This window comes from Caretta caretta, chromosome 2 (assembly GCF_965140235.1).
Source record: "Caretta caretta isolate rCarCar2 chromosome 2, rCarCar1.hap1, whole genome shotgun sequence".
In the NCBI taxonomy this organism is placed as follows: Eukaryota; Metazoa; Chordata; order Testudines; family Cheloniidae; genus Caretta; species Caretta caretta.
The window spans coordinates 199137492-199163701 of record NC_134207.1 but is presented as its reverse complement, the minus strand read 5'-3'; the positions used below and the strand labels follow the sequence as shown (position 1 = coordinate 199163701).

Genomic DNA, 26210 nt, shown 5'->3' with positions numbered 1-26210 from the left:
AATATCAGAACACACAGCTACCATCCTTAAACCACTCATCACACAGTGGACTTCAATACACTAATGACTTCCTTCACTAACTCCACAACTTTAAAAATCTCCCCAAAACACCATTCTTGACACCAGAGTGCCTATATACCAACAACCCTTACCATGACATCGTCGCTGCCTGCCTTGTATACCTACAAGATAATGCACAGTGCTTGGAAATCCACCCAAAACACATCACCAAATTCATCCATTTCATCCTTCATGTTTAACAGCAAGCACTTTGTCCAAACTGTGGGAACAGCCATGGGTACTGGAATGGCTCCCTGGTACATCAGCGTGTTCATGGGCCACCTCAAGGAAGAATGTCTGGAGATTTTTTACAAAACAATCACTTCTTATCTGACCTTTCAATCCTCCTTGTCAAAGGAAATCTGCATAACACTATCCAAAGGCAAGTCTGGGAACTTAAATTCATAACTCTACTAGACTCCAAAAATCGTGGACTCAACAGGGACACTGGTTTTATGGCTCATTACAACAATTAGTAACACACCACACTGTCTGCTACCCTTAATTGCCGACTTCAAACCCCTTAGGCATAACAGTTTAAACCCTCAATTGCCCACTTAATTTCAAGTTACCACCTATAATATGCATTATCCCTTTTGCGTAACAATGTGTCCCAGCTTGTATTTAGCTCAGACATTCTCATTTCCTTCCTGAAGAAGAGCTCTGTATAGCTCAAAAGCTTCCCTCAACAGAAGTTATCCCCCACCTCACCTAACTTGTCTCTCTTGTACCCTCAACGAACATTCAAAAATGACTATTCACCTTATTGTGTTATTTCCTCTTCTCTGGATTTATACAGCTTATTTTCACCAGGCATAAAGCATCTGCTAGCTTGGTGAGCAGACTATAAGAATCCTGTTTCATGTCATCAGTAAGGTTAAGATTTTGTCAGTTATTTTTAGTAAAAGTCACCGACAGGTTGCAACTCTGGAAAAATTTCAACCTGCTCTAGTGGTGACTCTTGACAAGTTGATAAGGGACGTAGATGTCTTTGAGGGAGTTTTTCACTGAGATTTCCTTCCGCTGAAGTCCCCTCCTACTAACTTCTCCATCAGAGGGGATGACTAGAACCTATGAAATGGAATTAGCTGACTCAACACTTTTGTTGTTGTTGTTGATTGCAGGAACATGGGTTTCACAAACAAAACCTTTCAAAATGAAGACATGTTCCATCAAAAAATTACCTGTTTTGAAAACAAATTTTCAGGAAACCATTTTAGTGTTTCTAAAAATGTTCAAGATCTTTGGACATAAATGAATGACAAATGTAAGCCTGAGAGAAGCTTGTTGACATGCTTTGTCTTGTCATTTGTCTGCCTTATGGCCTATATGCTCCATGAGACCCATTTCTGCATTGCTCATTTTTCATTTTTGTTTTTTTTCCCCAGGTGAGTTTGTCATTTTTATTACATTATCTAGTATATTTTGTATTAGCATATTGGTATATTTAGTATATTATCTACTTTGATTGGTCAGTTTAGTCACCTGGTGAGATTTCTTCAATACTGAAGCATCTTTTCAAAATTTCAGTTTCAAAAGGGGGATACACATTTTTGTAAATTTTGCAGAAATTTTCAAAAAACAAAAAATATCAGTCTGTTTAGAAAATGAGTAGAAAAAACATTTCAACTTTCAGATTCCCACAGAATCGCAATTGATTTACTATAAATCAATATGAAAAGCTATGCTGTTGGGGTAATATGCCAAAAACTATAAGACCACATTCGACAGTGATTTCTAAAGAGGGAAAGATGCAGTCAACCTTTTCTGTCATTGACCTAGAACCAAAATTAAATAAAAATATAGTAGCTGCCATTTAAAAGTAAGAATCTGAGAGACGCCCCCTTCATTACTTATATTAAATAGAGGGGATTACTGAACTTTCTCAGATAGCAAAGTGTAGTAGCTCTTGGTGAATGTTTATTCTTTACTGGAGGCTAATGTATGTTCTCAATGCCTTTTCCTGTTCACTGTAGCACTCTTACTTCAGTTCACTGGGGTTTTTCTTTGGCATTCTTTGTTCAGCAAGTATAAATCAGAAGAATGTCAGTAGCCATTAAACTGATTTTTATCACCTTTAACAAGCCAAGGGACACCACAGCTATTCCACCACCAGGCCATCTTGACTATCTTTTATATGGATCGTGAGGTTTTGGTTTTTTTGCCCATTCGCAGCTAAAAATCTTTTTCATTGCTCCCTAACAAGAGATACAGTATATAGCACTACTCTTCTTTGTGAACTAATTAAGGAAGACGCGCATGTCATAAATACATGTGTAAATCTTTTGAAGTCAGTGGAGCTATGCCAATTTACACCAGCTGAGAATCTGGCCCCTTGCCTTTATATTAGGTTTTCCACCATCATAATCTTCTAGAAATTTGTTTCTCGTGTTCAGTCCACGATGAATTCTAAGCTAAATCTGTGTGAAATTGTCCCTTGTGCAGAGGACCCCCACAAGGTCTGTGAACCACTTAACTACCTCTTAAACTTTCAAAATACTTGTTACGTCAGGGATAGCCCTTGTTATGTTCTTATGCACAGGGCTGAATTTCACAATCATTTGCCAAATACTGTGGCATTTGTTTAAGCAATGCTGCTATGTGTATGCAGTCCCCAGGAATCTGATCTGTCAACAGAGAGCTTCTAAATATACTAGCTCTCGCTAATTTCTGCCCTCATTTCCTTTAACGCTTGTATGTTATCTGGGCCTGGTACTTTGTCTATTTTAAATTGTCCAGTCTTTCCACAGCTATGTCTATTGTTTTATGCACATTATCTTCCTCCTCCGTACACATTATCTTACTCCTCCCCAGTCGTACCAGGAAATGTAATAATCCCTTTCTTAGGCAAGTCTCCATCCTCTTCCTCCTTAGAAAAGTCAGAAACAAAGCAATTATTCAAACAGCCTCTTGGTTTCTCTACCATTATTTTTAGTGGATCATTATGTACTTGTACCTTCAATCAACGGTGAGCATATTGAGCATGAAAAATGCTTATCATTAGCAGGAATATTCTCTGCAGTTCAGTGTTCAATATTTCGACTTGCTTTTCTGTTCCTTGTTTTATCTTGCTTCTGCTTACATTTTATAGATCTCCCAAGCCACACTCTCACCAGATTATATAATACAGTATGTCAGAGCCATTCATGACTCCATAGCTAAGGTTGCCTCAGCATTTCCATTAAAACTATGTATTTCGGGAGACTTATAATCTAGCTGTAAAAATCTCTTTCTAGGTAAAACTTGAAACACGAGTTCTCAATCCATTTAAAAAAATAGTTATTTGCCAATAGCGTTTAGTGGAAGACACTTAGTAATTGCAGTGTTCTGGACCCCCACCCCCGATAGCAAGCATGGAGAGGCCCTCTCAGTATGTAGCTAATTTCATATGTCCTATCTTTTCTTTATGGGTGCCTCAAAATTGCAGGTCACCTTCTCCCTGTCCATGTGCTATGCTGGTGATGTGACAAGCACTACTGAATTCTGCTGGAGTCTACAGCTAGCCTATTGGGCTTCAAAGAGGTGCTTTTGGTTGTTTCTTTTTTTTTTTTTTTATTTACCATATAGATTAGTATTACAATTTTTTTTTAAAGTATTATCCCTCTCTGTTTCAAAGGCCAATAATGTATTATCCCTCTCAGTGATAGAGGCCAATAATTTAACAGGACTCAAAAAAAGACTGGGCATTGATGTGGCTATCAAGAATATCCAGTTATCATAGTTAATGACAAAATTTGTGGAAAGGCTATTGAGCCGATCTCTTCTAGAGATCAGTAGGAGGCCTGTTATGGGGAGCACATTATCTCACTTGTGCCCACTTCAAGGTTTTTACAGCTTCCTCAGAAGCACCAGAGCCAAGATACTGGGGTAGGTGGACTTTGGATCCAACCCACCTTTGCTATTCCTAAAGCCACAGGCAGCAGGAGAATAAAGTGCAACTACCCAACTTTTAAAATGTAAATTATGCCCAGATATTATTGTGTTGGTTAGCTTTATATGTATGTAATTATATTAATAGTAATATCCTTTAGGTTATAAAATATTTTTTTCAAAAATACCTTTGAAAATACGTACCTAATGGTAAAACAAGCAAACAAAAAGCCATGTGCAGTAACAGACTCATGGGCTAGCTGTATGCTTCAGGAGCATTTTATGGTGGTGCACCTGAAACCAGATCCACTTTCCCGCTTTTACCTATTGCTAGTAATCCATCTGGCACATCATCCTGGAGTTAAGGCTTGATATTGCATGTTATGTGGAAATCCACATTAAAGCCACTGAGAGTTCTGGAGCACAGCAACCAAGAATCACTACTGTGACTGCTTTTTTATTGTACTTCACATCTATCAAAGCTCTCTCTCCTGTGCCAGTCAAAATATTTGTACTCTGATATTCTCTCTGTAGGTTCAATATTGTTCTAGTCCGATTCCTGCTATGTGTTTCATATCCTTTCACTAGTATCTTGATATTTTAAATATTCAGCCATTCCCCTGGGTCAGCCTTCTTTTCCCTAATTCGTTAACATCATTCTTACTCTTCAAGCATGTGAAAACATCCTACAATATTAACAAGTAAATACAGTAAACTACACTGGGATTTGGATAGCCACATTTTAAACCCCACATCATTAAACTTAAAAAAAGAAAAGAGAAGAAAAGGCAGGTAATATTTCATATTAGCATCTATTCTGAATAAAGAGATAAAAATCAAAGCCTCTGTGTGTGAGTGATGGCAGTGATTTAACTGCCAGTGATTCTCCCAGCAACTGACACAAAGGAATCTCTGAGTATCAGAGTTGAGGCGGCAAGCTCAGTGTCAGCACTTGCCTAGGGAGTAGAAGAAACCTCACTTTGTCTCTGCTTTTACTGCTTAAACACACACATCACTCACTAGTAACCATTTACTCTGCTGTCAAAACTGTTTCAAGGGAGAGTTACATGTGATTAATAGTAAAATGCATGTAAAAAGGTAGGCTTCTGCCAACGTGCTTTCTTTTAAAGATTTTTGTGTGTGCGCACATTTGTTCTTTTTCTGTCCTTCACATAAGGCTGTAACAGTCTGCCAATAATATGTTGGTGCTAGTAAAAGCTTTTTTATTTAGACAGCACACAGCATTCAACCTAATTCTGGACAACTCTCTGTGAAGCACATTATGGCATCTTCAGACTCTTGTTCTTTACAAAAAGTGACCAGCACAAACATGTGTGCAGAACATGATTCATGGTGCTTCAGTCTGATTTGTCCAGTGGGTAATTGCTGTACAAAGAACAGAGAAACAGATGTAGACCCTAAACCTTAGCTGTAAATTTTTGTTTTATGATTATGGGTTTCAAATGTGCTATGTAACACTGACAAATATATACAGTAATGCTGAAAGAAATGGATTTCCAACTTGAACTTTTTATTTCATTTGTGGATAAGAATATGTTTATTGTTAAGTTTCTTGCCACCACAGATTGAGAAAAAACAGATCAAGGTGATGGCATGAAATCGAATTTTTTGTTGTTGTATGATCTAATGGGAAAATTTTTGAGAGTTCTTTTCCACTTGAATCTTTCAAGAACTGGATAAGAGTTAAAAATGTGTGTCAATAATTCAAGCTTTGTTACATTTGAATTAGCCAATTTATTAATTATGTCTTCAATGTATATTCAAAATGGTTGTAGTTAGTGCTGATCTGATATACACTATATAAATATTATTTTTTGCAAAAATTCTCCCAATTTATAAAAAGTACATTTTCTTTGTATTATGTTTTTTTAAAAAGCATAAATTGTACAATTTACAGAGGAACAAAACCTTGGAAGAGATAAATAAACTAAATAAATTCTAGAACTGAGAAGAAATACTATAGAGGTGAACTGTTAAATTATTTGAGGAATTCGTTAATTCACATGGTTCAGTAATAACTGTAATCATTAGCACAACTATAATTCATAATAAAACATGATGAACTACCTGGCCCATTTAGATATGGTATAAAAAAGCCATCTTATTCCATTCATATGCAATTAAGCATGAATTACTGACAGTTATTTTGAGAAGTTGCCCAGGACTTATCTGTAATTAAAAGCACCCCAAATAGGTTTTATATTAAATAAAATTTTATGAGAACAGTTAAAAAATAAACATAATCATGTTTTGTCAGTATGATTTTGTTCACTAAAAAAAACGAGGAGTCTTTGTGGCACCTTAGAGACTAACAAATTTGAGCATAATCTTTCGTGGGCTAGAACCCACTGTTCACTGTAATTCATCAGGGTACCTTCTTGGTCTAAACTTCTACCATTTCCAGAACTCTGGGGGCTGTAGAGAGCCCCCTTTCTTCTTAACTTGGAAACTGGCAAAAGATGTTTTGTTCTGTGTGTATCTTTCCAATCATCTTAATGATGACACACTAGATGTTCCTAATTTTTCTTGCATTCTCATCATGAGAAAACAAGTTTTATCTGGCTATAAAATAGTGTCTTTTAATGAAGCTGTGTTATCCACCATAAATGAACAAACAAACAAAACAAAAAAGCAATAGCCACATGATAAAATCAGATTTTAGTAAAATGTCACCACTTCTTTTTTCTTGTTAAGAGTGAGAACTCTGCTTGCTGTGCTGAAAATTGTTGTAATGTACTTAGGCAAAAGGATCTTTTGCTTGGGTAAGTGTGTATTGTGCATACTTTTCATATTACAGTGTAAGTATCACTGAGCCACTTTTTAAGTTGGAGCAATTTCAGCATGGGGTAAGTTTCCCCTGACAGACTCTGAAAGCCCCTGGATGCCAGTGTTGCATTCCAGCCCTATAATTCTTCTATCAGGATAGGAGATGAAGTGAGACTGTGTCTACTGTAGGGGCAGCTAAATCTCTTTTGTCTGAGAGGGAAAAAAATTAAGAAAAGCTTTTGTTTGTGTGTCTTCAAAGGGATTTTGCTTCTAGATTACAACAGGGCTTTTTGTTCAATGGTTTGTTTTCAGTATAGACCTATCCGTTTCAAGGGACAATGCTGTTTTGTTTGACTTCTTGAATCTTTACAGAAAGTTTTGTTAACACAATCTACAGGTATTGTCACAGAGCTTTTAACGCATCAAAGGACTTTCTTCAGAGAAAGAACATCACATCCATTAAGCAAGTTGGTCAGGTCCCACAGTGAATCTCTCCTTAGTATTTCTTGTCTTTTCTTGTGTGCATTTCCCACCCACAATGTTCCCAGGTTCATCAGATGTTATAGGTGAAGTTTTCAAAAGGTGTCCGCTAATTCTGTGTTTTTCTGGTTTTGGGTGCCCAGTCTGAGACACCTTGGATCTGATTATCAGAAATGCTGAGTATCTGCAATATTGACCTGAAGGGGCAGATATTGAAAGGCATGAAAGGAAATTAAGTGCCCAACTTCCATTGAAACTTGATGAAAGTTGGGCTCCTCTCTTCCCTTTGTGCCTTAGAAAATCTAACCCAAAGCCAATATCAGATGCAAGTTCTCAGAACCTATGATCCAAGGTGTCTCAAGTCAAGCTCCTGAAATAAGAGGCCACTTTTGAAAATTTCTTTTTTTTTTAAGAGGGAAAACAGTGTCTTGGAACTTGATATTACATTTTCCTTTTCATTATTAAAATACTTATAGCAATCCATCCAGGTCAAGAGTTGACAAGAGTCAGATCCATAAGCAAGATTGTATACGAAGGAGACTATTTATACAAAAATATGGAATTTTGTGACCTGCTTGACCCCTGAGATGCAGATGAGAGTTGAGAGAGAGAGAGAGAGAGAGCACACTGAACCACCAGTGAGACAGCTGAGCTTGGTGCTTTTTTAGTTATGGTCTCACCCCTTGCTTTCAGCTGTCTTACTGACCAAACTCTGTAGGTCACGGCCCCTCCCCCAGAGTCCAACACCTCTTTCCCCTGTCTCTTCAGGTGCAGTGAATGCGATGGGCAGGGAAAGAGAGAGGGGTGTCTTGGGGTGTTCGTCCCTCCTTTTTTATAATTCCAGGCCCCTTCTTGAAAAATATTTCCAGCTGAGAGCCAGGAGCCAAAGAGTCTATGTGGAAGGATGTTCCCTGCTGGTTTTTATTCATGTATTTGAACTTCCTGTGTCCATAGGTGCTGGAACTGGAGGTGATGCCGCACCCCTTGGCTTGAAGTAACTTCCATTATATACAGGGTTTACAGTTTGGTTAAATGGCTGTCAGCACCCCCACTATACAAATTGTTCCAGCACCCCACCTGTGTCTCCCCTTCCTCTGTTTACTGTTTAAATGCCAATCAAGCAGATCACACATTCCTTTGTTGAGTATGTACCTGTTTGCCAACTTCTGTTTGGGCAGGGCTGTGGGGTTTGGAACATGTGTTAATAACACCATACAGGGGAATCTGATAACTTCACATATAATGTTGCCACACATATTTTAACAAGACAATACTGACCAGCAAATTATGAGTTTTCAGATGATGCCTTAGAAGGCATACTTTGTACAAAGATCTTTGCAATAGTGTGTAGGGTGTGAACATAGGGGTCACAGTCTGATTCTGGGAGATGTTTGGCAGCTTGCAGAACCGGGCCCCCATACATACTAACTTCTCTGCACTGATGCTGAGCAAATGCTGAGTGCCAAATGCTATCACTTTGGCTCTCTACATTTCTTTCAGCAGCCTGAGTAGTCTGCAGGATTCAGGCTGTAATGATTCATCTGCTGTGTTTAATTACATTTATATGGATGTCTGGAGGGGGTGGACGTGGGGTGGATTTTGAAGCACCTAACGCTCTCCTAGTTATGGGCCTATGAAAATTCTCAAGTGAGTGGATGCTGGCATCGAGAGTTTTAGCTCCAGACTGTTAGGGATATTGTGTTACAAATATCAGCCAAAACATTAACACAGATTTGAACAGGGAGGAGTGTAGTCTGTGATGTTCTTTAGTAGCTGTCTTCCCAAGATGAGAAGCTAGTATCTGTAGCCGTGTCCCTGTAAAGTGGCGAATTGTGCCCGTGTGTTGCTGATTCTTTCTACAAAGGGCATAGGGAATGTGCAGGGGATTTAGGAAATAGACTGGCACTTAAAATAATCCACACACCTAGAATAAGCTGATATGTATACAAGTTCTGCTGTTGTGCAGACAAGAACCCAGAAGCAGCCTTTTTGCAATTTAATCTTCCTCTTTATTTTTTTATTTATTTTATCATTTAAAAATAAGAAAGTATAAAGGCAACGGCTAATAGTTGCCTGCTTCTCTGCCTGTCTGCTTTTGCAGGGCTGCTGGGAGTTTTTAAGCAGTGTGAGAATCCTGGGAGTTGGTGATGTCAGACTGGTTTGGGTCATTTGAAGGTTAGCAGCCTGGGAAGGGTTCATGGAAAGTTCACTCGCATATATTAGGCAATTCAATCTTTCTTTCTGTGTGACACAAATAGTAGGAAGTGAGCTGTTCAGAGGCAGAAGGATCTATTCACTGGTGAGGGGGATCCAGAGTTACTATCAAAGGTCTTTTATTACTGGGACTTTGATGATGTGTGTGATGTGAAAAAGATCATATCTTCAGCAACAATCTATGAGGCAGGACTGATTCTAAAGGATTTTTTGAATAATTTGATTGAAACTAAAACTTGGAATGTTGCTTGTTTCCCCCTATCTTGCTGGATTGGCTGAGCAGCCTGGAAAATGGTAAATGATCATTTGGATCAATTACAGGCTTTTAGCTGTGTTGTCTGTCATAATTCATGATTCTGGTCTGGGAAAAAGACGAACAGCCTACGTGCCAAAAAAGGGGCAGAGTTTGATGGAGTTGGGTGTACTTTTATATGCCATTTTCCTCCACACCTAGAGGAAAGCACTTTTGCAGACGTTCTGCAGAGGGGGAATCATGTTTGACTGTATGGATGTTCTAGCAGTGAGCCCTGGTCAAATTCTGGATTTCTACACTGCAAGTCCGTCTTCTTGCATGCTCCAGGAGAAGGCTCTGAAAGCATGCTTCAGTGGATTGGCACAAACAGACTGGCAACACCGGCACAGTGCTCAATGTAGGTCCCATTATTTTTTCCAGATTTAAAAAAATTATTTGCATGCAGTTAAAAAAAAAACAAAAATCCCAACTACTTTTAATTTGTGATAGGGATTGTACGGACTTTTTCTTATGCAAAATGTGGTTGTGTAAGTATTTATTTTATTTTGCAGAAAAAAATATTTAAAATATGTTTTATGTTTCTACCTTTTTACACAGCATATCAACCCTTCAACCAGGTTTTTAGCAAACAGGAATAAGCAAAACAATAATACAGTACAGCACGACTTTTTAAACTCCGTCCAATGAAGGACAAATTACACAGAATCTCTGTTGTAGCTTTCTTTCCTTTGCCTCCCTGCTCTAATTTCCGATCACACTTGATAATTGATTGCATATTTTCTTGATGTACACTTCAACAGTGCAGCCAAGCAATTAAAATTGTATTCTGTACATTCCTTACAAAGAATTTAAACTGCATAGTGTAGGTGATGTTCTTGAAATCAGGCGATAGTTTTAGGCTTCCATTAATATTTCCCGTGCTAAGAAAAAGCAATATTTCTTTGTACTGACCTTGCTGCCACCTTTCTTCTTCACTTTGTTGCTATAAGAAGTTGCTGTTTTGCTAGAAAACTACTAACTGTGAACTCCCCTTGTGTTTAGCCATCAATTATTTTCATACCTTTAGATTCAGTCAGAGTCTTGGACTAGTAGGGGAGGAAGCATAGATACTGTAATGTAGTTTAAAAAAAAATACTGTTTTGTTATCTGATCTTGACATAGTGCTGAGAAACATAGATGGTAAACAGTGGCAGTGTTTTACCGCTGTAGTTTCAAGTCTGAGAAATTACAAGTACCAGTACGCATCCCCTATACTCTGCATTAAAGAGCCCGCAGGATGCTTCTCTGCTCTGACGCTGATTAAGATAAATGACTTGGCTATCTATCAAAATGTTTTTAACACACTCTTTGACACTTCAGTGCAGCATTAGCTATAGAATTATGTCTGAAATCTTTGTTTTCCAGAGAGTTCAAAGCTGCATAAGAATAAATTTAGCTTTCCCTTCAATGTTGTTTATCCAGAGGGAATTAAAGAAAAAAAAAGTTCTTAAAAGAAGTGCCTGGTGGATTATCATATTTATGACTCTCCGCAAAACTTTTTCTCAGAATATGTATGGCATTAGTTCTTGACCTAGTAAACCATTGAGAAACGACTTGTAAAATCAGTAACAATTTGCATATGGGTTCAAATGTTTAACATCTTAACAATTTAAAAGAATTAAACTAAGTAAAAAAAAATCAACATATTTTATTTATTTTCCCTTAGCTACTTTCAAAATATTTCTACGTTTGAGGTCTCCAGATATGAAAGAAAACCTATTACTTGAAAGTTCTTCCATAACCGTAAGAAACTAAAGACATTTCACTAAAAATGTATTCTCTGGTTACCATGATTTAAACAGAAATATAAGTTTAACTATGGTAATAAAAATGCTTTGAATCTTAGAAATTTTGCCTCATTAATAAGCAAGTCCCATAATACAAAACTTTCACTGGAAAAATATTGTTCATCTCATTCTGATAATTGTTCAAACAATTTTTAGATAAAGTGTAGCTTTTATCTGCACTTTCCTATACTTTTGTTATTAACTAGAAACATGTTCTAAAAAATGAAAAACGTCGTGTTTGTTCTTGAACAAGTTAAACATAGGATTACCCTTATCAGAGTGGAAGAGTGGTAAATATGTCATTTGCCTAGGGCCAACTGATAAGAGACAAGTATTGATAACAGAAAAGGTCAGCTAATCAAAGAAACTCATATTAACAAGAGTAAATAAAAAATACAGAAAAGTACTTTCAGGAATTGAGTCTTGTAATTTTGTAAGGAAGACAATTAAATTTTACTGCAAGGCAACTTAAAATCAGGCTGAACCTGAATTATAATTTGTTTGGCTGTAATTTGAACTGACTGTTAATGACACTCATGCTAGAAAGTAGTTTAGCTGGTTACTTTCTAAATAATGTTCAGTTTAATTTATGTTGCATTTTTTTTATTCTGGAAAAATGAGCAAGTACCCTAAATATGTGTTTGTGTGTACATATGAAATTATGCACACATTTAAATTTATTAAAATTCTATTGAAATATAAACTGCTTTATTACTTATATGAGGTGCTGACAAAGAACAATTTTGGAGTGTGGGGGGGTAGATACAAAGAGCACAATGACTAAAGTTTGCTCGGGTGCTGTAAATGTAACAATGACAATGGTTAATTCCAACCACAAGTATTTCCTGACTCTCTCTTCCATTTAGACCTCTGTGGTTTTGTGTAAAGTAATCATAGCCAAGATTCAAAAGTATTAGGCACTTGGTAGGATGCTTTTTGGGGGGGTGGGGGAGTTTAGCAATACCAATGATGCACCTGCAGCAGTTGATTTAGGCCTTATAAATGCTACTTTGATAGAGATGAGGAATCTGGAGTACAAGTGAATAATGCATGTATATTGCAGACTCAAAAGAGCCCAGTAACAATCCTGACAGCATCAGTGCTGTAGCTGAGATGCTGGAAGAATTAATCCTTGTTGCGCTTAGTTATAGAGTACTGTATGTCCCCAACTTCAGCACATTAATTCCATTGCAGTTTAATGTGCAGAATGCAATCTTGTAATATTATGAATTGTCCTAGCCTGTGGAAGGTCTGGAAATTGAAATAGAAGGTAAGATGCAGTCCAAACATGATTTATGTTTGTACACTATTTTTCTTTCCCCCATTGGGTTGGTTTGCAAATCAAGCATAAACCATATGTATTACACATGTGTGTATGTAAGTATATATGTTTACACACACACGCACACATATTATAATGTGTATATATGCATTGAGTGCTTACTAATTTTTTCAAAATTAAAATATATGTATGTATATTTTCCATGTGGATTTAATTTTATGATTGTAATGGATTAAAGAGAAGAAATAATTCATTTACAAAGAAAGTAATGGACTCAAAGAAAGGGAATAAAACTGATTGATTGAATTTTTAAACATTAGTAGTGAGCACTCCTCTTAACTCTCTCTTGAGAGAAATCAGGCCAGTATATCAAAATCAGACAAGACTAGATTTGAAGAGGAGAATATAGACATTTAAAGAGGAGAATATAGACTAAAATTAGGATTATAAAAACGCCTCATTTGTATTTTAAAGTACAATATAATTTTCAGCTTCCCTGTTGCACAGCTTCAGTAATTAGCGCAAAAAAAACCAGTAGATGTTGAAACATGAAACAGCTGAATGGCATGGAAGCATAGGTGCACTCAGGATTGGACCAGACAGGACATGAAAAAGGTGGAATGGCTGATTTCCCCTTGTCCTAGAAGATCCTATTTAAAAAAAAAATCTTTGTATGATTCATTTAATAGGTGACCTCAAATGAGAAGGCCCAAAATAGGAATAAACCTAAGCATTCATATGAAAGCAGTGTTTCAACAAGTAATATAGAAAACCACTATTAGTGTAGCACATTTTGTTACATTTACAAAAATAGAGAACTCAATAAAGATAAAATTATGGGTGTACACATAGGCTCTAAATACGATCAGTATAATCCCTGTAGTATATAGCCCTTACGATCAGTATAATCCCTGTAGTATATAGCCCTTACGATCAGTATAATCCCTGTAGTATATAGCCTTTATAGTAAATTCCCTAGGAGTTGGCTTCCCTGGGAGGTTTGTCTGAATAAGAACTGGAGGTGTTAACCTTCAAAAGTCTTGTTAAAAATTAAATCCGGGAGCATAAAATTTACTTCTAAATCGCAGGTTGTTGTGAAGTGTGGACTGGGGGGAGGTTCTTGTTCTCTGCGGGCACTGGAAATCCTAGAAACATCTGTGCCCAACAAAGAGCTCAGTTCCTTATTTTCTTTCATCTTTCTGAATTTAAAAACAAACATTTTGAAGTGTGGGACTTGAAATCTGCATTCCCAAGTATCAGATTGCTGCAGGTGCATTTAGTAAATCACATACTGGCACCAGAGAAGGCAAGGTCTGTTTGAATCAGGTTATTTTCTTTAATGTTTGTTATAAACTTTACAGCGAGATGGTTATGAAGGAGTTGTTAAGTACTGTATTTAAAATATTTGCGCTTGATCTCCTATGGTTTAATCAGTCTACAAAGATAACAAGTAAAAGCATCTGTAAGATGTAATGAAATCTGTCACAGTGTTCCCTGAATTTTACTTCAAGAACACAGAAGATAAAATTCTATCTCATCCTCTGTGTTATTCATTACCTTCTCTTGAAAAAGCATGGCATGAATATTTTTTCTGAATGAACTGAAACTAGAATAACTGATCCTGTATTTTAGCGTCTGATACAGCAGGCCCTATTCAGTCCCCAGCATGCAAACTATGGCTGAAGTGCGCCGCTGTTAAAAATTCTTGAGGGTGCAAAATCTGAGAGGGATTCATTGGTGTTACTGGTATAGAATAAGCTTGGAGCAAAAGTGAAATATCTGTGGGTGGTTTTCTATTTGTGTAATGGGCCTGTGTAGTAAAGGCGCCCCCAGACAGGGCAAATCTGAGTTTGTGCACTGTTGCCAGGCAGTTCTATACAAAAATGGGAGGGAGAAGGAGACTATGTTTTAGAAACTGGAGTTAATCATCCTTACATCTAGCCACATCACCACTTACCACTATGTGAGTACACTTTCCAGAAGCCGTTTACACAAGCCATGTCTCTTAACCACATCTGGCTCATGCCTGCGCTCCCACCCTCCAACCAACCTCTGCTAAGCGTCTTTACACTAGTAATGAAATGCACCAGCCTGCAAATTACTTCCATCTAACTTACATGGCCCAGGTGACTAGATTGCTCATGTCTAAGTTACACACCACCCTCTCTGCAGCTGATGAAATGAACCTGCATTATACAGTAGGATTTTAGATCTTCTAGAATAGTGTTGAAAGAATAATGGTGGTTAGGCCAGTGCAATGTCTGCATGCTCTGAAGCACTGTGTGCTATAGGGCTCCTCTGCCTTCTGCTCTGTGACACGACATCCAGTCGTATTGAAAGCTCCAATTGAAGCATGGAACTGTGGTGAGTTTCTGCATCGCAGTCTCATCGATCATAGGGATCAGTTTTGTTGAAAAATGTGGTCTCCCTCGCCCAAGCCCTGCATGGAAGGAGGGAATCAAGAATTGTTGTCAGTTTGGGAACACTGAATTTGAACATGCAACTGATAGGGGCTAAAATTAGTCATGGCTTCAAAGGGGTTTCCATATCTCCACTAGCTGTTGTGCATTGAGAACACCAGTGTATGTATAAAATGGCCAGGAAACTGGAACTTGAGTAAATATATTTTACTCTATAGAATCCAAAGGCTCTGGCAGGAAGGTGAAAGGAAGGTGGGGCTGCATTTTCCCCTTCCTGTGCTTGGATATTTTTTATTATCCAGACTTTCTGGGACTGAGGAGGGTTGCCTAATAACAAAGCCTGCATAATACAAATGCCTAAACAGGCACACCATCTCGCGTGGGCTACTGTACTGTGAAATCCCCAAACTTTGCACTAAGTGTTTTGCTCCTGTACATCACAGGAAGGTAAGTGAATGCCTAATACAAAAGATAGAGCACTTTGCCTCTTCCCCTCCCCCCATTTCTATATTACTGTGTGGTTGGAAAGCCAGACCACCCTCTCTCCTCTTATCAATGTTTACTCCTCAGGGAAGACAATATTATAACCACTTCTGCCAGGATACACTGCTCAAAGTTATAATCCTGTGAAGTACCAAATCTGAATTGATTTTGACCTGTGCTCATACTTAGAGTCCATATCCATGCAGCGGGACCCATACCACTGATTGCTGAAAGCCAAAACCTCCTCAACCAAATGGAATTGCAAAAATATAAGATGCGAAATGCATGAGATTATTATAACCACACAATGGGCAATCCATCTAACAGAACAATATTGTGCTGTAGGCACTAATATAGGCAGGAGAATGGGCACAATTCGATATAGTGGTGGGTAAAGCAGGAAGAGTGACTTTCCTTTGGCTTTGCCCTTTCTTGAGTAGAACCATGCTCCCAGCCAGGCAGCCTCAGAACCTGACAAGGGCTCATAATAGATCAATGGCATATACTTTAATAAAGGCAACCAATATGGTCTGGTGATGCCATGATATCATCTTGAAGGGTGGGGCTGTTAATCTGGCAAACAATTTAGGATTGGAGAAGGGGCAGTTACTTGATGGAAAAATGCCCATAGGAATGCATTAACGGTATCATTTTGTAAAAGGGAGGGGGAAAAGTTGGAGACACATCATTACATTTATATCTAATTCATTTCAAAACAGCTAAATGTAGTTTCAGATTCTTCCCCTGGCCAGTTTTTGTGGTTTTACAATCAGATTTTCCTATTTCTTTAAAAAAAAAGAAAAAAAATCTCCATGCTATTGTGTGTGAAAGCCCCACTCAAACAGCAGGCAAGTGCTGTTTAGCAAGAGCCCTATTTTGTCACTTTATTGGCATTGAGTAGTACCTTTACACCAGGAGTAGTTCCACTGAAATCTTTTGTGAAATAAGCAACTGTGCAGGTGAAACAATGCAACTGACTACAGGTATCCAGAAGGGGCTGTCACATGCACAAAGTAAACTTGCAAAATAGAGATGACTTTTCTCTGTGTTCTCGTAAGTTAGTTATCTTCGTTGTTGGTAAAACATTTTTGAGACAGAAATGTAAATTTTAAAGTGTCTCTTTAAAAATAGTCTAAATACTGTGGTTGGTCCTATTATCTGGCATGGCATGCTTTCACATATTTCAGCGGCTTTTCAAAAACAGGAGCCTAAAGTTAGGCTCCTAAATCCATATTTGGGTACCTTAATAAATGGCCTGATTTTAAAATTTACTGAGCATCCAACAACTACCATTGTTCTCAGCACTTTTGAAAATAGATCACTTATTTGAGTGTCCAAATATGGATTTAGGAGCTTGATTTTAGGCTTTTATTTTTAAAAATCTTGGTTAAAGGGCTTTCCAAAGCACATTAAAAAAGAAACTGATATACAAACCAGCCACTGAGATGACTTCATCCACCAAGGAAAGGCAGCCACTTCTGGGGCAATACATGGGCTATGTTTAATAGCACGTCATAAATTGAGAAGACAAGAATACCTTGTCCAAACACAACTGCAGATTTCAACAGCAGAAATCTCAATTTGAGTCCCCCAGGCCATTTCTCTAATAATTTACATTCACTTCCTAGCATTTGTCATCTCATGAGTGTCTATATATCAGCGAGTTTCAAAGTTTTTCATTGTGGTTTGCATTTTAATATAGACGTTATTTTCTGCACACATTCTGCCCTTCCATTCACAACTGAATTTACCACTCCTCCATTGGCAATGAAGTAAAATCCCTGTGGTGACAGCAGCCATTGTTTACTTGGAAAAGTAATTGTAGGAAAATGAAGTGTGTTTAGCTGCCTTCAGTACATTTTAGCAGTTAGAAATAAGAGAGAGGAACCAGCACCATGTGACTAACCAGCCTTTTGCAGACCACCAGTAAGTATTCCACAAAGTATACTGTGAGAATTTTTGTGTTGTACATGACAGTCTGATAAAGACATCATGTAGTTTAGGGGCACTTGTCCACAAAGTTAACTTAGTTGTGCCTTTATTTTAGAAGTGGGCAGGGAGAAATGTAATTTCCTAATACAAGCCCTTATAACTAACCCTACTTTGTTTTAACATTCTGTTTGAGTTTTACAGCCTCTTAAAATACTTCTGTTAAAAGAGGAAATTATCAATCAGCATGTCAGTATGAAGAATCTTGGATGCGGGGTATTTATACTTCTCTTTGACCAAATGATTCCTCCCACCACCCCGATCTATGGCATATGTAAAATTGAAGGCAACTAAATATATACATGCAAATGGAAATTGTGTAGATTTAATTAGGTTAAAGCTGAATGAGCATTTATAAATATAGATTGTTTTGGATCTTCATCAGTAAAGACACATTGTTAAAGTCCATCCATAGTTTGGAGGATTTTCCATTTTATGCACTTTCAGTGCATAAAACCCTACCACCTCGCAGGATCCTAGAGCCCAGGCTGCAGCCCACGCCTGGAAGTCAACACTGCAGTGAAGCAGCCCCTTAGCCCGAGCCTCATGAACCTGAGTAAGCTGGCACGGGCCAGACGCAAGTTTTTAATTGCAGTATATACATACCCTTAGATAAGATTTTTTTTTCTTTTAGAGCCTGATCCTGTAAGCAGTCCATACACATAGATCCCATTGACTTTAATAGGAGTTCTGTGCATGGAGTGCTTGAGCAACTGAGTCATTAATAATAGGCTTATGTATTTTGGTTATTTATATTAAGTAGTGCTCAGAGCCCCCTAACAGGATCGGAGTCCCGTTGTGCAAGATATTGTACAAACAGGTAGGAAGAGATAATCCCTGCCCAGAAGGGCTTAAAATCTAATATACAAGATATACATGGTGTAGGAGGAAAGAAGGAAGAATTATCCCCATTTAAAAAATATGGAACTGAGGCAGAAAGAGTTTGTGACTTGACCAGTGTCATACAAAAAGTCCCTGCCATAGCCAGGAATTAAACCCAGATTTCTTTGAATCCTAATCCAGTGCTTTAACCACAAAACCATCTTTAATATGCAATTAAAGTTGTACATCATTCAGCGAGCATATAAGCAAATAAATAACCAAATTAAAAATTTATTGATTCCCATCATTCAATATCTGAATCCAAGTGGTCAAGGTTGCAAAAGTTCCTGCAACAGTCTTTCCATTAAATTAGTGGCCCAGAATAAAACAGTTTTATTCTTTCTCACCATGTCTCGCTTACTGGTAGCTTAGCAGAATGTCAAATAGAGGCATCAGTATCTTATGGAAAAGTAAACAGTTGATCTTTCTTCAAAACCAGTGTTTCATTCTGACACCAGAGTCACACTTTTGCTACGTGGGAGCAGTTTTCCTGAGCCTTGCAAGTCGGCTTCAGTGTTTTGGGCTCTGGATATATCGTAAATGTAACTTTTTTTATTTACACACATACACCAGTCCTAGAGGTGTTCAAACAGCATGGAGGCAATCCCTTCTTTCTGGAATCTCAGCCCAACATCAATACCCAGTTCCCAAAGAGCAACTCTGTCTCAGGAATTGACTCTAATCAGGAACGAAGAGAGCAAACTCTCCTGCTGCTTGCATAGCTCCTTCTCCAAGGTCCACTGCCTCTTCACACAAATATGCATAACAAAAACTAAGAACACCACACCATATCTTCCCAAGATTGAACATTTGCTCGCACGCTAACACTAGGAAGCTTGCAAGGCTGTATAACAGTGCCACCTAGTGATGTTTAGCATAGCCAGACCATTTTTGGGTACCATTGAAATAGGCATCTTAGAAAAAGATGGATGCTTTCCGAAAAGTAGTCTCCAATTTTAGCTTGGGACAGAGAGCAAAGCTAAAAGAGAAGTCTTGCAAGTATGTGTCTTCTTTTGACTTTTAAGATTGAGATCCTTAAATTTTTTAGCAGTTGCTCTTACTTTTCTCACTGAGGCCTGAGAAAAAGGAGATCTTTGACTTTTAATTCTATTCTTTTTTGTAGAAATCTTCTTAGCCACCCAATAGGTTAAATAAATATTATAGGATCCTCTTTAGTGTCCAGTTTGAATATTATATTATGGGATCCTCTTTGGGACCCAGTTTTCAAGCATGGCTAAAGGTCCTTCTACCCCATCACACAGATGTTTTGCTATAATTTGTTCTGTCTGTGTTTGAAATCTTTGTGCTCAAAATATTATTTTATTTTTTGTTTTCGTAAATGAAGTCTTCTCCTCAAGTCCCCACCCCCAATGCAATTTGAGAGCATCTTTGACCTGCGTTGTTCTAGTCGCATATTGTCACGTGTTCTCCATGCTAGTTATGTGAGTTGCCAGTCTTTATTTTTGCTTTTATTACCACACTCACTTCTCTGAGACCCTGTAGATTTGTCATCTCTCTAAAGTTTAAAAGCAAAGAATTACTCTTCACTCAGCAGCAGGACATCTGGGCTGACTCAGATCCTGCTGTGTCCTCTCCTTAGCCACATCCTTTCCTTTCCCCATGTTTTGGGCCAGATCCTGCAAGCATTCTGTGTACACAACACTTTGTGACTGAAGCATGAGCACACAGAGGGCTTGTTAGGAGGTAGCTTCAAATCCCCATGCATGATTCTGAAAGTTCTGAAGTGGCTGTATGACTCTTATATAATGTATACGTGGAGTTCAATCACAGAATACCTTCTCTGCTCTGTAGCTCCATCCTCCCTTGTCCTCTAACTCATCCTAATTACTGTGCATTGAAACGTGCAAATTGAAACGTTTCAGAATTAGAAAATAATCTGAAAACAAGAGCGGTGGTGGAAATGATGCAAGTCAAATATGTTTCGATTAAATCAGAATATCATTTACTTGGAACAGAAACATTTGCTTACAGTCACCCCAGTTTTGCCCCAGTTTTCATAGCAGATGAAGATTTCACATGATAACCTTTCTGTGAATATTAAAGCTTCCAGGGCTGAATTACCTATGTTTCTTCATCAAAGTACATAATTATAAAAGGCTGCCTTTCCTTAGGCCATTTCAGCTTCAAAAAGATTTTTAGGGCCTGGTCTATTGGAAAGCTTGGGGGCATAATTAGCTAAAATGGAAATAGATGCAAGTGAAATTTAGTTCCTGATGTTTTAATTTAGTGCAGTACTGCCATGTGTTATTGAAGAGAATTCTTAAAGGCAAACATAATTATTTCATTATGGTCTTCAGAATGCTTTCATTGGCCTTAATAACAAGAAGCTGCACAAGGAGTCATACATTATAATTATCCCTTTTTATATTTACATCAGATAAATAACAAATAATTGATGAAAAACAAGTCATCTGAATGGATGATTTCACACAGAGCTCTGGTTACAGTTTAATGATAAAACATTTCTCTTATTGCTTTGCATTTTAATTATCTAGAATTATTACTCTAGCAGAGATGTTGAAATATTGTTGTTTCCATGCATTTCATTAGATTCACAACTAATTTATATGAATCTGAAGCCAAGGAAAGGTGTCTTTAGACGTACATCACATACAACAAATTGCCAGCTCTATTAATTTTAGTAAGTTTTAATTACAAACATGTATCTCCAATTTGTAGATGGATTTTGCTTCAGTTGAAATAAATGGGAGTGGAATTGTGACTTTTTTGTATACTTTCATTTCCTGATTTAGGACCAAAACCGTGCTGTTCTTACCAGTTGGAGTCAGGGAGTGAGTGTGAACTGCGGGATTTGGGTTGGTCTTTTCAAAAGAGCCCAAGAGGGAGTTAGGATTCCCATTGACTTCACTGACAATCAGTGGGATTGGTGTTCCTAAATCTCCCCAGGAATTTGTGACAGTCCTCCACTCCTTGGCCCTCAGAACCATGCCCTGAAATGCACATCATGTTGTTGTTTTTTAACCACCTGCATTTAAAACACTGATCCATGTTTTACCTTTTTCTTTATTCTTTTCATTGTCCATTTCACAGTGTCATGTGAAAATTACTTCAGTTTTTCCTGCGTCTTTTTGAAGCGTCTTATACGTTTATAAGAGCTTTTATGTTTCATTTTTGTAACAAAACATATTTCACATGATTCATCCATCAGAATGTACAGAACACTAATTGTTGTTATTGATTTTGAATTTCACAACCATTACAAGTAACCCAGATGAGTGGCAGATAAAGAGTAATAATCCATGGAGTTCTGGAAGTGTTTCATGTTTGTCTGGAGTACTTTGCGTGATCAATATTAACTGCCCCATTGAAACTAACTGCTGTATCAAATAACAGTAAATCAAATGAATGTGCTTACAGATTATTTATTGAAAGCTTTAATTGTTCACTGGGGCCTTGCTTATCTGAGGGAACAATAGAAGCTAGTGATCAGACAAACTAGTTTGCAGAGCCTGGGGATACCATCAGACAACAAGATGGCTCCTGTCTATAGGTTAAGTGAGAGTTTTCTAAATCATGCACCAGCCCACATGACAATTATCCATCTTGGCCATCCCTGGATCAATTGTGTGGGGAGGATTTTTCCAAAGAGCTTCTCTTTGTTTCGTGGGGCACGCCTTTCCTTGCTAGCAGCCATTGCAATCTGTCTAGGTGACAGGCAACATCTTGTCTGGAAAAAGAACAAAAATAATTTTGTAAAATTTTCAAAAGTTGTAGTGACAGAAACCCGCAAATAAAGGGCTCAGTGGGAGATTTGCCTGCACTAGGATTGTAGGATCAGATCCCTGGTGAGGAAATCAATGGAAAATATACAGGGCTTTTATGAAAATTCTGTGTGGGTAAATCAGAAGAATGCTTGGCACTTACAACAGTGCTTCACATTTGCCAGAGTTGTGCAAGAATTAGCTAATTAAAGGGCACTTCTGTTCTGTTTAATTACTCTTAAATAATTAAAGAGCAGTTCTGAGAAATGACTCTAAAAATGCTGTCATGTGATCTCCTATTTATTGTATCTTAATTTCTTATCAAAATTGCTCAGATTACAAGTAAAAAGATGTTTTTATTTCTGTCAGCCCCGAGACCCTTCATCTTTGCTAGTTCAAAAACCTTGGCGTGGCTGTTATGGGGAGGGTGTCTGTGCTTCTCTACCCTCCTCGTTCTTCCCTGTGAATAACTGCATTAAAGACCTCAATCACTTTTCAGAGTTTTACTGAGCTGCACAGTGAAATTGGCACGATTCTTGACAAATTGACCACTTTCCAAAATGTTCTGAATAGCAGTAGTGAAATTTACTGTAGTTTTATCAATTATACTTCTCTGCAGTTTTGGAATGCTTTCAGCTTCAGCAGAGGCACTAAGGGTATTGTTCTGCAAACTCAAGAAGACATTACTGAATTGATTCGTGTTCAAAAAACTCTCTTTCCAACCAGGAGAATTAGAAAAGTACTTTAAAAAATAAGCTTAATTTCTGCAGAAAGTGATGGCGTAGGTCCATGGTCCATGCTGAGAAAAGCTTTCTACTAAAGAGAGTCAAGTTTTGTGTTTGTGCTTTTAGTATATAACACTATATTACAATACACATAGAAGCAGTAACGTAGTATAGGATAATAATACATTTTAGAAACACCTAAAATTACTTAACATGGCTTTTCTGTATATAATATCATAGTTAAAAATCTATATTTAGGGATATTCTAGGACTAGAAGCATGTGCATCCCATTTGAAAGAGTAAATCTCCCATTTCCAATGTCATAAATCATCCTGGTTTTATTCTTAAGTTTCCCAAGACATTGGACCTTAAACTTGTCACTAGTCCAGGACTGTATGTTGCTGGTCTTGGTTGGGCCAATGGAATTTTTTAAGGAAATTCCACATTTGATGGGCAAGAAAATATATCTCTGTCACAATATTTTGTCAAAAGCGTAGTGGCAATGTGAAACTATTCAGAGATTTGGAATATTGTAGGAGATTCTCAGGAGATGGACTAGTGGACAAAGAAAAAGTGGGGCAGGGTCAAAGGTGCATGATGAATAATAAATACCAGTTATCTCATGGACATCACCATCTTATACGTGGTACAGTAAATGTATGTGTGCGTACACTGTACTCTCTTCCCGCCTACATGAAACTGATACTGGCAGGCTAGAAAAGCCATTTTAGGCCATGTGCTGCAGATAGTATGGAGTGCTGCTGGTCAGCTTTTTGGTGCAGGGTGGGTGGACAGAAGAATCCATTGCAGAGAGAGAGCAGGAGAATCGTCCCTCTTGTGTGTCCGTCTTTTTTTCATACTTTGTCTGTTAGACTGAAAAAGTAGCTAGGAGCTGATGTTCTAATACCAGTATTGTCACAGATTTACTTTGGAACTCGGGATAAGTCACTTATAGCTCTCTGTGCCTTCATTACACCGTCTGTAAAATGGGGATAATAATACTTAGCTATTTGATGGGGTTGTTGTGAAAAATATGTAATGTCTATAAAATACTTTGGAATGTAATGTGCTATATAAATACAATGACAGCGGTGCTCAATTTTGATGAGGGAAAATTTGGTAGAATCCTAGCTAGTCATTTTTCAGGTGACTTCCCCAACACATTATCAATCTTTTGTATAATAAGTATGTTATTCAAAAGTTTCAAGTGGTCTGAGTGCATGTCCACTTGAGTTGTATGAAACTGAGTTCTGCATTTGTTCCACAGCATGAATATTGGTGCTATTCAGTTCATAAATATTCACCCATCCTGACTGTTTCTGTCAGCATCATCAAGCTTGGAGTGCAGTACTATGGCTAATGTGCTTCTAATTCTTGGCCTGGTGACTGACCAAAGACACCCTCTCTTCTTAGTAAAGCATATGAAGGCAGAGAGAACAACAGCAGCTTTTTCTGCCTCAGGGTGTGTGGTGGTATGTGTGACTGTGTGAGAGTTATTTTTTCCCAGTATGCTTCCGATGCCTTTGAAGTCTAGGGATAGCAGGAGAATTTCTGGAGATCACACCAGAAAGAGATCACACCCTGCCTCCTCTCACTTCCTCAAGGAGACAGAGTTCCCTTATATATGCTGTGGATTCTCTAATAGAAAGGTGTCCTTTCTTCCCACTGCACTTTGCTGCTTCTCTCAGAGTTCAGAACCTGTGCAGCTACACGGATTTCTGACCACCATTGACTGAAGTGGGGCTATTTCCACATTCAGACATGACCAGTTGGTTAAACAATTCCTTTATTTTACCAAGGTCTTGTTTACATGCAAAAGTTGTACTGCTTTAACTATTATCCATATAGCTAAGCTGTACAACCTCCTCTCCCCAGCGTGGATGCAATTATACTGATGTAATCGTCCTTATACTGGCATACCTTATTGCTACTGGTATAATTGTGTCCACATTAGGGGTTATATTGGTATAACTATATCATTAAAAAAATTACACCCTTAACATATTTACACTGGTAACTATGTGTAGACAAGGCTTACTGTTAATAAAACTCAAACACTATAACACTCCTGAGCAATGAGTTATATTGAACAGTGGGCTGTTGCCTGATAAACAGTCCTTTCTTTTGCAAATGAGTATGGGCTGTCAGCAAAAGAGCAAACTGCAGAGTGAAGGGGACTTACTCAGGGAAGGAACTCAGAATGGGGAAAATTGCAGAAAACTGTAAGTCCTTTCAAGTGAAAGCTGGAAACAATATATTTTTAATAAAAGGACAGTTACTGTAATTGCTGTACCCTACTGCTCAATTTCTTTTTATGCCCCCGTTCGTTAAGTTCTGCGTACTCACACTTACTATTTGCAGATGTATTCATTTTCAACTTGCTTATGCAAAACATGCTCTGCAAAAGGTAGCGAATGCCACTACACTACGCATTGGTAAGTGTTTATTGCTGCCTATAATATGCAATTTTTAAAACAAAACAAAACAAAAAAAACCCAGTTCAGTTTATCAACGGAGGCAAGCCCTATATTCCCTGTGAAAAGGGAAGTAATCTAAATGCAGCCTGACTTTAAAGATAATAGGCCGTTTGTAGTGGATTGATGTTATACAGTGTAATGAGGCATGTATCTGCACTTAAACATTTTAATTTAAGGATCTAAAGGTGCAGCAGTTCAGCTTCTGCAGTAACCCATTTAAACAGCTGTGATGCAGTTTCTAATTACCCTTGAATGGACATGCAAAAGAAGGTATATGTAACAGTGTGGCTCACCCCTTAAGGGCTGGAGCTAGCCAACCCTGCTTACAGAAGGAGTCACACCTGGGAGAGAGCAGGGTAGCTCTGTAAGGAGCAGCAGGAAGCTACAAGGAGGAAGTGGGCACCTGAGCTCAGGAAATTGAAGAGAAATTGTAGGGTAGGGAGTATGAAAGGGTCTTGCTGGGAAGACCCTGAGACCAAGGGAGCTGTGGCTGAGGGGAACCCAGGGAGCAGGATAAGCTCCTGTGGGGAAGGCTGCAGTTAGAAGGCTAAGTTGCAGCTAGGAAGCGCTGGGAGGATGGACTGTGACAAGAGTGGGACCGAAGAAGAGCTCTGCCTATGCAAGAAGACACCAGAGCTAAGTATGGGCTTTTATGTGGTGATGGGCAGTAGTTTGGGACCCTGAGGACCGTTAAGAACTATTTCTATTACTAAACTGG

The 26210-nt window shown here is 38.1% G+C and overlaps 1 protein-coding gene across 4 annotated transcripts in view; it reads left to right on the top strand.

Moving 5' to 3' along the window:
* RARB (retinoic acid receptor beta) overlaps positions 1-26210 on the top strand; it is a 526846-nt gene that overhangs the window by 370619 nt on the left and 130017 nt on the right. Inside the window, exon 1 of one of the 4 annotated variants that reach the window (XM_048838586.2) lies at positions 9471-10061. The exons of the other annotated variants lie outside the window; for them this stretch is intronic. Within the exon in view, the coding sequence (XP_048694543.1) occupies positions 9905-10061 (157 nt within the window). The 5' untranslated portion in view covers positions 9471-9904. Of the gene's footprint in view, positions 1-9470; positions 10062-26210 lie in introns of those variants that run through there. 4 annotated transcript variants of the gene reach the window in all.